Source organism: Seriola lalandi, unplaced genomic scaffold (genome assembly GCF_002814215.2).
Source record: "Seriola lalandi dorsalis isolate HSWRI2012SDOR001 ecotype SW California unplaced genomic scaffold, Sedor1 jcf7180002054885, whole genome shotgun sequence".
Taxonomy (NCBI): Eukaryota; Metazoa; Chordata; class Actinopteri; order Carangiformes; family Carangidae; genus Seriola; species Seriola lalandi.
The window spans coordinates 7533546-7547843 of NW_019525437.1; the positions used below are offsets into that span (position 1 = coordinate 7533546).

A 14298-nucleotide genomic window follows, 5' to 3' on the forward strand; every position below is an offset into this window, starting at 1 on the left:
ATGTCTTATTTGAGGCAGACCTGTCACATGAAACCACTCTGTGATGCCAGAGCCTGTGAATCGGCTCCATGTCTTATCCATCACTGATTCATGACGCCTCTGGTTGATCCTGGATGGTGGCAATCTGTGGCCAAATAAAGCACTCCTGCTCCAGGAACTGCAGGCTCTAATTACAGTCAGCCCATCAGGCGCACAGTTCCACACCTCCCAGCAGGGGAGGGGGAAACGATGACTCACTGTTTATTGTCACTCTGAATTTTAGGAGCTCAAAGGAAGATTTTGTAGGAGTCGTTTTCCTTATGGCAGTGCCAATGATGCACTTAGTCATTGTCACTGCACACACTTAGTCACAGCATCCGAGTTGCATCTGTGACTATCATTTTACTCCAGGTTTTAAAAATTCACTTGAGTATGATTCATTATAATAATGACCCACTGCAATTCTTTTTCATCATATAAAGATTGTTTTGTGTTTGAACTGGTAACACTTTAAGTCCCCTGGTTTAGCATTCATAGGCAGAATATAAACATTTGTTAAATGGTTCATAAGGCACTATAATGTAGTTGTAAGCAGATGTAAGTGCTTATTAATGTAGTTGTCACAAAGTGTACCTTTCGCCTGTGTGCACTCATAAGTAGAGGCTGCTGTATCAACAGACATGAACCCCTGCCTAATATGCTGTTGGTCCTCCAAAACAGTGCGACCCACCAAGGCACTGACTCTACGAGAGCGCTTTGTTGTAAAAATATAAAACATGTCTTCAAAAGTAATGATTGTTATGAATATACTGCACATATACTGACAAAGATCTGGAGATGATAATTATTACCTGAGCACCTCCATGAATTTTGACCAGTTGTAAATGTCCACGTCAGCAGTTTTCCCATCCTCACAGCAAAATATTTCAAGTGCCATTTACAATATTTAACAAGAGCAGCATTATAGTTGAAGGAAACTCAAAACCTCCTGCAAGTTGAAGAAACAGACCATCTGTCTTCAGATGCAGCAATGTCTGTGAATTGAGTTTCTAAACTTACTGTATGTCTGTCTCAACACGGCTAACAAGCAAAAAAAACAAAAAAAGACAAACAGCACACAATGCAAGTCATTATATCGTCTTACCACCGAAGAAGAGCTGACTCTCTGTGGTTAGAGGAAGGGGGATGCTGGTGTGAGCGGTGGCTCCTTCGTCTTTGTCCACTGTGATGCTCAGATGATCTGGTCTTGAGTTCATCTCCACTGAATGCCACTGACCGTCGTTCAGACCCGAACCTAACACCACAAACACACAAACAAATATTAATTACTGTAACTCACATTTCTCTATACTGAGCTCACCTTTTCAAAACTCTTTACAAAGTCAGCACATCAGTGGTCAGCGTGGACAAAACTGTGGATCACTTTTCATTGCTTTGAAACAAAGACGACATCTTTCAATTTTCAGCAACTGTTTCCTAACTCAAACTCAACCACCAGCAAAACTCTAAAACAGACATAAGACAAATTTACTTTAAATTAGACCATGATTTGCTAAAGTCTGCTACATCTAAAAAGAAATAAAAGAAATAAAATTGCATGAACTCCTAATTGGACCACACAACACTGAGCATCTGTTTTTATTCCTTGATGAAAGTCTTGTGCCAGAAGAAAGGGGACAGGTGAGGCTGAATACAGACAATGTAATATTTCATATTCTCTCCTAGTCACACAGTGGTTTACAGCCCATCCCAGAATGGTGTCACTTTTCCTTCCACCTTACTCTCCTTTCCTCAGACCTGAGGAAGTTTTCTTCTCCTCGTGGAAAGTTTATGAAGGGATGTCTTTCTTGGACAGAATGAATGCTGGATGTCTGGACATATCTGCAGAAGATTGCCAGGCTGCAAAGAGATTCTTTCCCAGGTCAATATGTAAAGTTTTGTTTAGTATTACTGGAACTTTGTGCAGTTGGAATTACTCTATGTAAAAATGGCCAAAAAAAAGAAAAGTTGAGGTATATTGCAGACTTTCTAATGAATTTCTCTGGGTAGCACAACTCATGTTGTGATGGAATCATGGTTTACACCAAATAAATAAATAAATGAATAAAATAATAGCTATGTCAAACACAATATTGGTACATATTGTAATACCACCTGTTATTAGTGTCATTCTGCTCAGGTCAGTCTGTTCTGAGTGACACAGTTTTCTTGTTGGAAGACAAATGTGGTCAGTGTTCTGGTTCTTGAAATACAAATTAAGAGTCTTGGATGAATTAGTGCATTTTGGATGTGAGCTTAACGATTGTAAAAAACAAAAACTGAAGCTGAAGCTTGATAAGGACGCTCCAGACTTGTGGAGTCGGATCAGATGTGGTACGGTTTATTTACTGTAATAATGAGTAACCAAGTTTGGGGGAATGCAGATTGATAACCAAGAATATTCATTTGAAAAAATAAGAAAAAACTTGACACAACCATTTACTCACTTTTTCAGCAGCAGAGTCTTTCTTTCAAAGTGTCTTTCAAAGTCTTTCTCAGCAGATGGAGTTTAACAGGGGTTATGACTTTCGCACTTTCTATAAGACCTTTAATCGTGTGATCAAAAGTTCTAGATCATGTGACTTAGCTCGAGAAACTCTGTGTGGACTTTTTTTTTTTCAAGGTCAAGAATTCTGTTCTCTCAGCAGTTTCAGACCAAACACACAACACTTAAGAGTTACTGTAAAGTAGAGCAAGGACGCTGTAGACTACATCTGTAAATGTAAATAACCACTTTGTGTTCTCATCATCTGAACAACATGGTCAACAGATTCACAGATTCTGTCCAAAATGACAGAGGCGATGCGGGATCATGGTGGGACCTACCTGCGCTGAGCTCCAGTGGGGCCCTGCCTGCTTTATTGACCCGGAGACGGAGTCTGGCCTCACTCAGGTACAACCAGACCGTGCTCTCCAGCTGAGGGAGGTCGAAAGTCAAGAGCAGCCCCGCCTTGTTCCATGTCCTGAACTGTAGCGCCACAGTGAAAACCCCTGATGACCATGATGTCAGTCCGGGCAACTGTAGGAAGCTGTGGGAGTCGGTGAACGTCATGGCGACTGAAACTGGCTCAGCACAAGAAAAGGTCACATTGCCCTGAGAAAAAGAGCGAGGGAGAGAGAGCAATGATTATAAAGAGATAATAAAGCATGAATATTCATCAGTTGCAGAGGCTGACTCAGTTTAACTTGATGTCACAGAGGTCTCAGCAGCCGCTCTCTGAAAAAGACACCTGTATTACCATATTGATATGAGCTGAGCGGCTAAAACAAGCTGGAAAACCTGAAGCTTCAGGGTCACAAAGCATTTGCACCCACTTTCACTGTTTGAAGATCTTAATCCCAGCATGGCACTGGGAAATAGAGTTGATACTAACTAAACAGATTTAAAACTGGAATCAATGTTTTTTAGATTTAAGCACATTATAAGTTTATAACTAAACTGTGTCTCTGTGGGAAAATGAAGATACATGTATCACTGAGGGAGGTCTCCTACACAACGCATAAAAACTGCATCATAAAAACTTCTCTGTTGTGATTAATAAACACCACAAAGTGTTGTTTTCTGTCTCTCCTTTGTCCTTGTCTCCTTCTTTCCTTACTTCTCATTTTCATTCTCTACCTCCTTTCCTCACTAATTTATTTTTCTTCCTCTGTAGTTTTTTTGCTTTGGGCTTTGTAACTCCTAAATGTGGATGTGATGACATTGGTGATGATAATGAAGGAGATTATGGTGATGCTAATGACAATGGTGATGATAATGGGTGTAAAAATAAAAGGAGATGATGATACAGATGTTGAAAATAATGATGGTAATAATAATAATCATGATGGTGACCACTAGCATAATGATGACACTGATTCACAGAAAAGGGAGAAAGGAGGAAAGGGGAGGAGGAAGAGCACAAAAAGTCTGAAGTGAAGAAAAGTGATCAACTTGCTCTGAAGTTTGTTCTGAGCATTTGATTAGAGTCCTGACAGAGGGCGTTAACAAATGAGGATCTACAGGCGTGATCAAGTGATATCAAAGGATACAATTACAGGGCTTTACGACAATCAAGAAAACATTTCAAGCTATATTAAATAAAAGTTAGTTTGTGTCTTTGTTGACCGCTTACTTGCATTGTGCCATTTGTGGCAAAGCCCCACCTGCTGGCAGCAGAAGAAAAGTGCATTTGTGGAACTGTCTTAAACGACTACTTTCAATAGAAAGTATCTGAATCCTGCTGGAAGAATCGCTAAATGTTGGTGGTCACAAGATATATTTGATCAGTTGGAAGATGACAAAAAGAAAAAAAAAAAGATACAACACTTTTCTCAAATCAAAAACACTGACATTTCTCAAATCTTTACTTTCTCGCATTTGAAATACTGTAGAATTTTATCCTTTCATGACAAAAAAATATTAAAATGAAACAATCTAAGAGAACCTGGCACTAGTTGAACCGTTACTAGACCTGTGTAAGCTGTAATAAAAGGTCATGAGAAGGAACTATTTTGTTATAATGACTCATAAGTCAAAAACTTTGGGAATCACTCATCTATAGGAAAACAGACAACAAGACTTTACTCCTACAAACCAATGGCCTCCTGACATATCCCCTTTCACATCTCAGCTCCGTCGCTCCCCAACTCTACCCCAACGTATCTCAACAATTACAACTTTGTCTGTCTGGTGAACTCTGAATGGCAGATAACCACAATGAGGCAACAAATATGCTGAAACACAATGACTCACCACTACAGTGACCTGGTGGTTGTTCTGTTTAGCCAGGTTTATCAGCTTGAGGTCGTTGTAGAGCAGGTTTTCCAGGCAGCCATGGAAATGCCTATTGGACAAGATGGGTTTCTGTAGTCCATGGCTCTGGACAGCTCCCACACTTAGCTACACACACAAGAAAACAACACATGTGATATATGTAAACACAAAGGCCAAAGGTAAGACTGTAAAACATTTGACCTGCAGAGCACATGGCTTTGGTGCATTTTGACAGTGGAAAAGAAAATTGAAATAAATCAAAACATGCTGTGAAACTGACTCCCATTCATGGATTTGTAGTCATTAATCTGCTCACACCTTTCACTAGAATATGGCTAATATCTAATGAGTACAACATTAAAGAAGTTAATGAGTAGCATGCCTGGGACCAATCAGTAAACTACAATAGGTGAAGATTAAAATAAATGTATAAAAATCCCAATCTCTGGTTAGTCTTCTTTGTCTTAAATGAATGTATTTTATTCTGGTACAAGGAAAAAAAACTCCACATCAGAAACAGTATAGAATCTGTTTGATGATTCCCTGCCACAGCAGCCTGTTACACTAAAACTGTTACGAGGAATAGGGTCACACAGAGGGCGTATATGACTCCTCTTAGTTATTTTCCCTTTTCCCTGAAGAAGCCTTCCCAGCATGCCATTGGGAAAAACCTTCAAGACCAGACAGTCTGAACCATCTCTAACAAGGTTCAAGGTGTCAACAAAGGTTGAAATGCTCTTTTTCAGTTATACACCAGGGGCCGTAGGAAAGAAACTTCCTAACTTGTAGATCCTATCTTAATGGTTCAGTAACCATGGTAATTAAGGTTAGGAATTTAGGAAAAAAAGCCATTAGAAATGAGTAAATCCTCAGTCAATGTTCCTACCCTTACTTAAGATTGGAAAAGTGTATTTCACACACTTCGTAACTTCTTAAATTAACCATTAAGCTGTCCTAACTTTCACTTTTCCACCACTTGTTTCATCCATATGGCTTTTATTGCTTTTACACAACCAACTTAATGTCAACAGATGGACTTTATTCACTGAGAGACTTATGGCAGACCCTAATGACATGTTGTGGTTTGATGACAAAACACCCGTTAGCAGTTCCCAGGCCATGCAGTTAGCTGTGCAGTTACGACCGGCTTTGGAGAGTTCGACCTGGTGACATGAGGCTCTCTCCTGGCTGTGGTGCAACTGACTGATGTGCTTCCTTTTATTTTTTGCCAAAAGGAGATTTTCAGAGTGAAGTGGCCATTTTCTGTACATTTCAATGAGATATGTCATGGGTTACAAAAATACCATATCACAAGATGAGAAAAGTGGCATTGGTTGTAACAGACAAGGTTCATAACCAATGTCGGATAACCTGAGATAAGACAGGATGAAGTCACATTCCTAAAGTTAGTTGGGATTTGCTTCTGTAATACCAGATAGGGGAAAATCTTCTATTCTTCCTATTTTATACTCTTTCCGTCTTAACTGAAGACTTAATATAGGAAGTTTCTCTAATACGACCCCAGATGATTTAACAGTGATTTAGATACATACATAACAGTATTCATTTCAGTCATTTCTACCACAGCATCAGGTGGCTGGAGAAGTGAAATGGTGGAAGTGGTTTGAGAATGAAAACTGGAACCAACATGAACTCAAGCTGAACATAGCTGCCATATTCCCTACAGTGCAAAACTACAATCTCTGTGTGACCAATCTTTCAAGTGTGCAGGAGGTGAATGTTACATTTTAAATATCGTATCATTTTAAAATACGTGTTTTTGTGTGCTATTCACCTGGTGAATATCCCAGTGGCTGAGCTCGGCTGGTGTGTGAACCTGCTGTGTGTTTTTATCCACAGTGAGGTTGAGGTGAGTGCTGAGCCGCTCCAGCTTTACGTGATGCCAGTGCTGGTCGTCCAGCAGACTACCCACAGAAACAAGGAGCTGACCACCAGAGGATGAACTCATACCTGCGAGGGTAAGAAAATCAATCAATTATGTCGTCATGATGGTGCCTTTAATGCAGGAATCCTCATTTGTGCCCTTCCTCCTGAGGATCTTTGATTGAGGTATACACCTAGGTAAAAACAAAGACAATTCAAGGTCAGCATACTGCGTCTTATTTTCTCGCAGCAGGAAAACCTCAAAGGTTCATGTTTGATGTATCAAAACAAGAAAGCGTCACAGAAATGTTGCAGCTTCAGTGGAACATTTTCATCTTTGTTTCAAACGGGGAACAGGTCACTGAGGTCACCCGCTCTCGTTAGAGAGCACATATCTGTATGCTGGAGGGGAGGAATGCGGAGTATGATAAATGATGAAGCTGCAAAATGAGAGCAGGACATAATTAATGACAGGCCCAACACCGGCAAGTCCAAATTGGTGGCTCCATCTCTGCATCCTCTAACGTGTTGGGAGAGAAAAGAGTTTCTGCTGACAGAAAGAGCTACAACAGAAAGAGAGAGATGTGCTCACCCATTAATTATGAAAGACATTTCCTTCATGACAGACAGACAGAGGAGAAGGAGAAGTTTTCCAGAAAAAAAGGCAAACTATTCCTTTAATGACTGGGCCATTTAACGAGGTGACATATTTCATTACAGGTTGAACAAGTGGAAATAGAGAGTGTGAGATCAATACAAGAAGTCTGAGGGAAACAATTATAGAAACACTTAACTTTCCTTCATGAAACGCCCTTTACTCTGTCACTCTTAATATTTCCCATTCCTCTTCTCCCTGCCTGCATGTTCCTGAGGAGGGAGCTTCATTTGCAGAGCAACCAAACTTGCCGTCATCGTGTCGTCCAGCTGGAAGGAACGCAGCTGTGTTACAGTGCAATAACGGCTTGATTTATCCACAGCGAACGGACTAATATTGTATGTTGTTGTGTTTAAGCTGAGGAGTCTGTGCTGAACACTCCAATCCACTGCCCAGGAGTCTGCCGTTCCAGACAGCTCCCCGAGGCAATATCACCTAATCATATTCTGTTTGCTATTCCATTATGGCTCTTCCCTCAAGTTTTAAATCTGTTTATGAAGGACGACAATGACAGGTCTTATCAGGAGACAGACTGTTATAATTGTTTCAGGATTTCAGCATCACGTGGTGCCGGTATTTGAAATACAGCTTGACTGTAAAAATAATGTACTTCCTCTAAACCAATTCTCAGCTTTAGTCACAGTGGGGAATTGAGTTTATTACCATGAAACAAACTGGGGGAAAAAAAGCAAACAGCACAGAGATATTCATGGCAAGAAAGTCGCTGCTGTCTCGGGTCTCTCTCTCAGTCCTTCTTCTATTTTAATCACTGAAGTTTGACCAAAAAAATGTTGACAAATCATACAAATAAACAGAGCAAAGTCAATAAGACATTAAATGAATAAGTAAAAATTAGTAATATACAGGACAGAATGAAAGTAGATAAGATGAAGACAACCATGCTCCAGCAAGCCCCATGAGGATCTGAACTAAATTGGATTAGTATTAGCATGCTAAGTACAAGCATGCTTACATACTCACAATGATAATGTACAATGTAATGTTGACCACTGCCACCATCTTACTTTAGCATATGATCACGCAAACAATTAACATTTGTTTTGCAGGGATTTGGTTAGCTAAAGTATTGTAGAGGGTTAGCATGCTGGTAGCTGGTGATATTATAGACATAAGTGAATATCAGTTGTTATGGATGGTTGTGTTGAGTGTGTGGGTGCAAGCAAAGAGATGGGTGGTTCTGGGATGTTCTCTGCACTCTCACACCCACACATAAACTCATTTTGAAACCATGTTCTTTTATTTGGTAGGATGGGTCAAGGGCCATGATTCATTCTAAGCACTTCCTAAGTTGTGGCCATTGGTGACATAAGTGCAACCAATTACACAGTGATGGTGATTGGCCAACTATGCAGGCCTACCGCTCAGATAATGCTGCCTAACAAGGTTGTTGGGGCAGTCGCTGTAGTTTAACCTGAACAAATACAGTGCAGATATAAGGCTGGGTCATGCTGACAAATATCTGCTCTTTGCTAGGGTGAGAATATGATTCAAGAGGCACTAGGTAAGACAGTGGTAAATTTGTCTGATATAATGAGCAACTACCAGTAAGACTTGTAGAGCTAGATGAGTAGGGATTAAGTGCCGAAGTACTGAGCAGGCCATGGTATCCAGATAAAACTGCTTATCAAACCAGCGGGGCTGGCCATGAACAGTTGAACAGTTTGCCTTTCAACTATGTAACTCTGTGTGGAACATTTTTTGAGATACAAACTGCTGCAGCTGCACAGAATGACCCAGCAGTAGGCAGCCTGTTATAGAGTGGAGTAGTGCAGTACAGTAAGAGCCCCTTTGCTATCTTTGCTGTTCCAGGCTCCTCTGAAAACAGTGATGCTGCTGACTGAAACTCTTACGAGGTTGTTTACAACAGGAACTCCTGGAGGCTCACTGTAAATCACTGTAGACTAAGTGGAATGGAGTAAGCAAATGCAACAGTAATCACCACAATTCATAGTCTTGTATTTTCTCTGCCAACTGGCAGACTTTGTCCAGAGAGATTCATCTCTTTTCAAGAGCACTCTGCAGATGCCTGGGGGAGGATCTGGCGAAAGCTTTTGTTGCTCTGTGCGATTAGTGAAAACCTTTTGTGATCGTGCTGATGTTTTGTTACTGTAAAATCTGAAATATTCTTTTATGGTGCAAAAACACAACCAGCAACCAGAAACCAACCATAGCATGTGCTTATCATTGAGAATACAGAGAACAGACAAGCTTTCGTTTAGCATGCAGCTTGCCCTGCACGCCTCTTTGATGCCATCCTAATTTAGTCAGCAACACTTAACACCATTCGTCCAGAACGCACTGGACCAAAACACTGTAGCCCTCAGTATATTTACTACAGTGTATTACAGCCTCCCAGTGACAGTTCAGAATTGAATTGAATTATGAAGCAGTGGGCCAAATTATAGCAAAATGACAATTTGATAAATGTAAAGCAGAGAGGAAATGAGTTGGTTTTGGATAGCGGACATAAATCTTAATGAGCCAGCCAATTTATTTCAACTGCTTGGACAGCTACAGGCAGATAGAGAGGGTCTTTCTCTCACTGTTGTATTTATTTGTTTGTTTGCCTGTCTGTCTGCCTGCCTGCTCATTGCATGTTGGTCTGTCTGTCTGTTTTGATTCAGACATTAATTTATGTAAATGGCTGTTACCCACTGACTAACAAAAACACATCTGCTCTGTCTTAGGTCTTTATGTTAGTGTGTTTATAAGCTATATGTTTCCCTGATGCTCAGTGTTACCCATCTTTAGGGCCTCTTCATCTAAGCCAGCTTGTCTTGCTCATGATCCAACATGCATCACTGTTAAAGAGAGGGTCTGGACCAACAGGACCAGAGTATGTCTCAGAAAATCTCTCACACTGTGCTATGGAAAAATACATCTAAATCTTCAGGTTTTATTCTTGCCCCCAAAGTTTGATTTGATTTGATCTCCTCTCTCCTCTCCTCTCGTGCCAGCAGCTGACTGTGGAGGAGCATGCTGTGGCTCAGGGTGGATGCTCCGAGCTATTGATCTAAATTACACTGTCTACAGAATGCAAACTCCTGGGAGAGTAAGAGAGAGGGAGGGCTGTGCGAAAGAGGGGGGGGGGGGGGGGGGGGGGGGGGAGAGAGAGAGAGAGAGACAAAGCGCATGCAATTGAAAAAGGCAAATAATCGCCTCTGAAACAAAAATCTAGTAGGACCAGAACTGGGGCGACATATGAGAAAGTCTGAGATAAATAACAATGGAAAGGGAGGGGGCAGCGAGGCGGACAGAGATGCAGAGAGCCAGAGAGAGAAGCCGGCAGTGACAGCACTGTGATTGAGGCAGAGCATGTTTTTATTTTTTTCAGTGTTGGCTGTATTGCTGGATTATCATAGCTCAATCTAATCTTTGCTCCGTTACAAAAACTAGGGGTTGTTTATTTTCATTCCCTGTTACCCAGAGTTCTTTGAACATTTTGTTGAGTATCAGCCGGGGTCTAGCAGGGAGATGTGACAGGCGTCACTCAGGGAGCTGATGTCGGACTGATGGCTTTCACTGATGACACCTCGGCTGACAGACACTAGACAATACCACCAGGGAATTAATGCTCTTCCACCTCTTCCTAACTAGAGGGCATCGGACAATATTCTGTTTTTATTGTGGGATTGTAGCGTGGGAGTGACAGAGGGAGGTTAAGATAACTGTGAAGGATGGGAGGAAACAGAGAGAGGGTGGGTTGAATACAGAAAATTCTGAGTTTCGCAAAAATCTTCTTCATTTTTCTCAGAAAAGTTTCTGTGGAAACTCAAGATTTTTAGGACATATGCTCTTCTGTGATCACATTATGTAGACTTTTGTATGCACTAAATGAAAGACGCCTTGTGCAAACATTATCATAAGACTATAACGCTGTCTTTGAAATTTTGTCATTACAGTAACATAACTGGATCAACATTTCTGCTGCAGCAGTTTTGGTTTTTCATGCTAAAATAGTAGCCTACATTTCAGTCATGTAGCAAAATATCTTTTTAGAATAATGCATGAATTGGAGTGCAAAATGTACAAAAGTGAGTAATGGAGCCTGTTCAACATGAGGCTTATTCAGACATGCAAGCCTCCATCGCCAAATCAGAGGGTGACATTCAACAGTTGGGTGATATATAGCCACAATGGTACAACTACATGTCCGAGAATAGTTCTCTCATTACTGAAACTACCAAAACAAAATGTCTGCATGTAGCTGAATTTCCCTTCTTTGCCACTGCACACAATCGCAACTCAGGTCTGCCTCATAATGATTGGCCATACGCTCTCACCTATCCTCATGTCCACATGTGCCAAAAGGGGGAGCAGTCCTATGGAAATCCATCACTAATGTGTATATTATGTACTGAAAGAAAGATGCTTTCACTAACCATCATTAAAATGCGACCATGCAAATGTTATAACCATACACTGAGCCTGGACCTTGAAATGCTGTTATTATAGTAATAGAAATGAGTCAACTTTTCACCTGCAGTGGTTTCCTACTATTCATGCTGTAATTGCAACTGACATTTGAGCTGTGTATCGAGTATCAAGATGTGTAAAATAAACAAACTATGCAGTTTGTGTAGAGCATAGTGGAATTCAACTGGTGGAGGATCAAATGCATATATGTATAGATAAACATCCAAAACCAACGCGCCTCTGCCTCAAATCATGGAAAAAACAGGCAACAACATGTTTGCATGTGATAGATTTCCCTTCATTGCCACTGCACACAATTATAAACTCAGGTCAGCACTATTTTTACACATTTTTACATGGTGAAAAGTGCCAAAAGTTTGGGGAATATTCCTGTGGAAGTCTTATGTTAAATTGTCCTTTGACCTTTCAGTCCTACTCTTACCTAAGCATAGAGCAGATACTCAGCTGCTTAACCAGGACTTCCAGTGACACTGTATCTGACCCACTGGTTTCCCCTGAATGTCCACCATCATTGTTTATCTAGTTCCACTAGTCTTACATCTGGATGTTAACTAGCAACCCCTCTGGTTTCAGAAACATTTCCACTCATGAATCATGTCTTTTGACCTGTCTTACACTTACACTCATACTTGTATATGAGATCTCGATCTCTATATGACTTCCTGATTAAACAACGTATTTATATATAATACAAACGAAGGTTATGATGAGAGTATCAAACAATTCTGAATGTTTGATTTTTTTTTTTTATATCAAAGATAGTATTGGTAGGAATTGTTGCTCTACCACTTAATTGGTACAATTGGATAAACTCCATTTTATGATTAATTATCCACTGTTACAAATTTGAAATATAACTTCACTTAGGACAAGAAACCAGTTTTCTCTGGATATTCCCGATAAAATTAAAGAAAACCCCTAAATGAAGGAAGGAAAAGAATGGTTACTGAGCAGAGTGCTGGAGTGCTCCAGCAGCCAGATGGCACCGTCGATGAGAGGTTTGCCATATGGCGATAATACGACGGCCTGGCAGTCCGACAACACCTCAGGTTTAACCTCATTCACATCAATACACACGCACAAACACGAACACACACACACACACACACACACACACGCACACACACACACACACACACACACACACACACACTCAGTGCTTCATTCTGTGCAGGCAGAGTCCATGGATCATGTTATGCTGTGCTAGCCCACTGTGCTCCACAGAGTTCATCCTTAACACATGTTGCTAACATCCATCATAGATTAAAAGAGAGACAATATGAGAGGGAGTCAAGCTGTGAGAGAACCAGAGCGAGAAAGCCTAGGAAAAAAAAACTACTACAAGAGTAAACATGTTTCTCCCAACAAATGATGCTTTCCTCCTTCACAGTCCATCAACAACATGTATGTTTCTTTGTAGTGACCTGTAACCTCGAGCCTGCAGACATGAAGTGCACCAATTCCCAAAGTTTCTTGAAATCTGAATCTGAAATATTGTCTGAGACATATGGATAAACAAACAAAGACTGCAGTGAGCTCATTAGGAAAAGTAGAAAGAAGCATGATTCTCCTGAGTTTCTCAAAATTGGATCAGTGGTATCTTAGAAATCACTTCTGACAAACACATAAGCAAACTGGCAGATGGAAAGAGAACGACTTGGAGCTCCCTGTGTTTCATTGTCGGGACAAAAATGTGCTGGATATTAAATTCCTTATATAGACACGGGATGGTGGAGGCTCTGGAGCCTGAATGAGTGCATAATTACACTGCACGGTTTAGGTGTTTAGCTGACATTTACTCAGAGCAGTGAACAATAACTGAACAACGAATGCACCGATAGATAGAGCTGCAGAGTTTGCCAGCAAAATCATCAGAAAAAACTTCCAAAACACTTTAATGATTAAATTAAAACATCCAAAGTTCCTGCCGCCTTGCAGTTTTTTGTCCTACCAGAAACTTGAATGCATTCAAGTGTAAGAGACTTTGAGCTACTGTAAAATACATGTATTTACAGGTGTTTCAAAACTTTTGTCCTCCATATTTATATACCATGCTGCCACAGTCCGCTAGCTTTCAGCTAATTTGAGTCACTGAACATGACTCATCTTAGCATGACAAAACTCGGTCATGTGTTGGAGCATTTTGGAGGAATTTTCATGCAAATGTCAGACTAATGATTTGGCTTGTTGTGCACTTCATTGAACAGAACATGAGTCTGTGCTCCTGTATTTTGAGGTTAGTGAAATTCTAGTATTATTTTTATTAATATGTTGGCACTAGCCTATCAGTGTCTGTGCTCACCATGCCTCGCTTTTTAACATTGCTGCTAAAACTAGCTAAATAGCGTACAAATGAATTAACCTTGGGTTAACCTTCGAGCAACACGCCCAGACACCAAGCTGTGCTATGCTTGCCACAACTATGAAACCGGCATGCACTGAAGTCTTGGGTCCACACAAGCCCCACCTCCTTGTCCACTTATGGATTAGCCAGGAGTTAGGCGCAGTCAGGCACTGCCAAGATGGA

The 14298-nt window shown here is 40.7% G+C and overlaps 1 protein-coding gene across 1 annotated transcript in view; it reads right to left on the reverse strand.

The window, feature by feature from the left end:
- The window catches only part of LOC111671713 (contactin-associated protein-like 4), a 101976-nt gene that overhangs the window by 46958 nt on the left and 40720 nt on the right, over positions 1 to 14298 (reverse strand). Inside the window, exons 6-9 of the mRNA XM_023428877.2 lie at positions 6570 to 6745; positions 4754 to 4900; positions 2845 to 3112; positions 1124 to 1273 (exon numbers count right to left, since the gene is read on the reverse strand). Of these exons, the coding sequence (XP_023284645.1) occupies positions 1124 to 1273; positions 2845 to 3112; positions 4754 to 4900; positions 6570 to 6745 (741 nt within the window). The remainder of the gene's footprint in view (positions 1 to 1123; positions 1274 to 2844; positions 3113 to 4753; positions 4901 to 6569; positions 6746 to 14298) is intronic.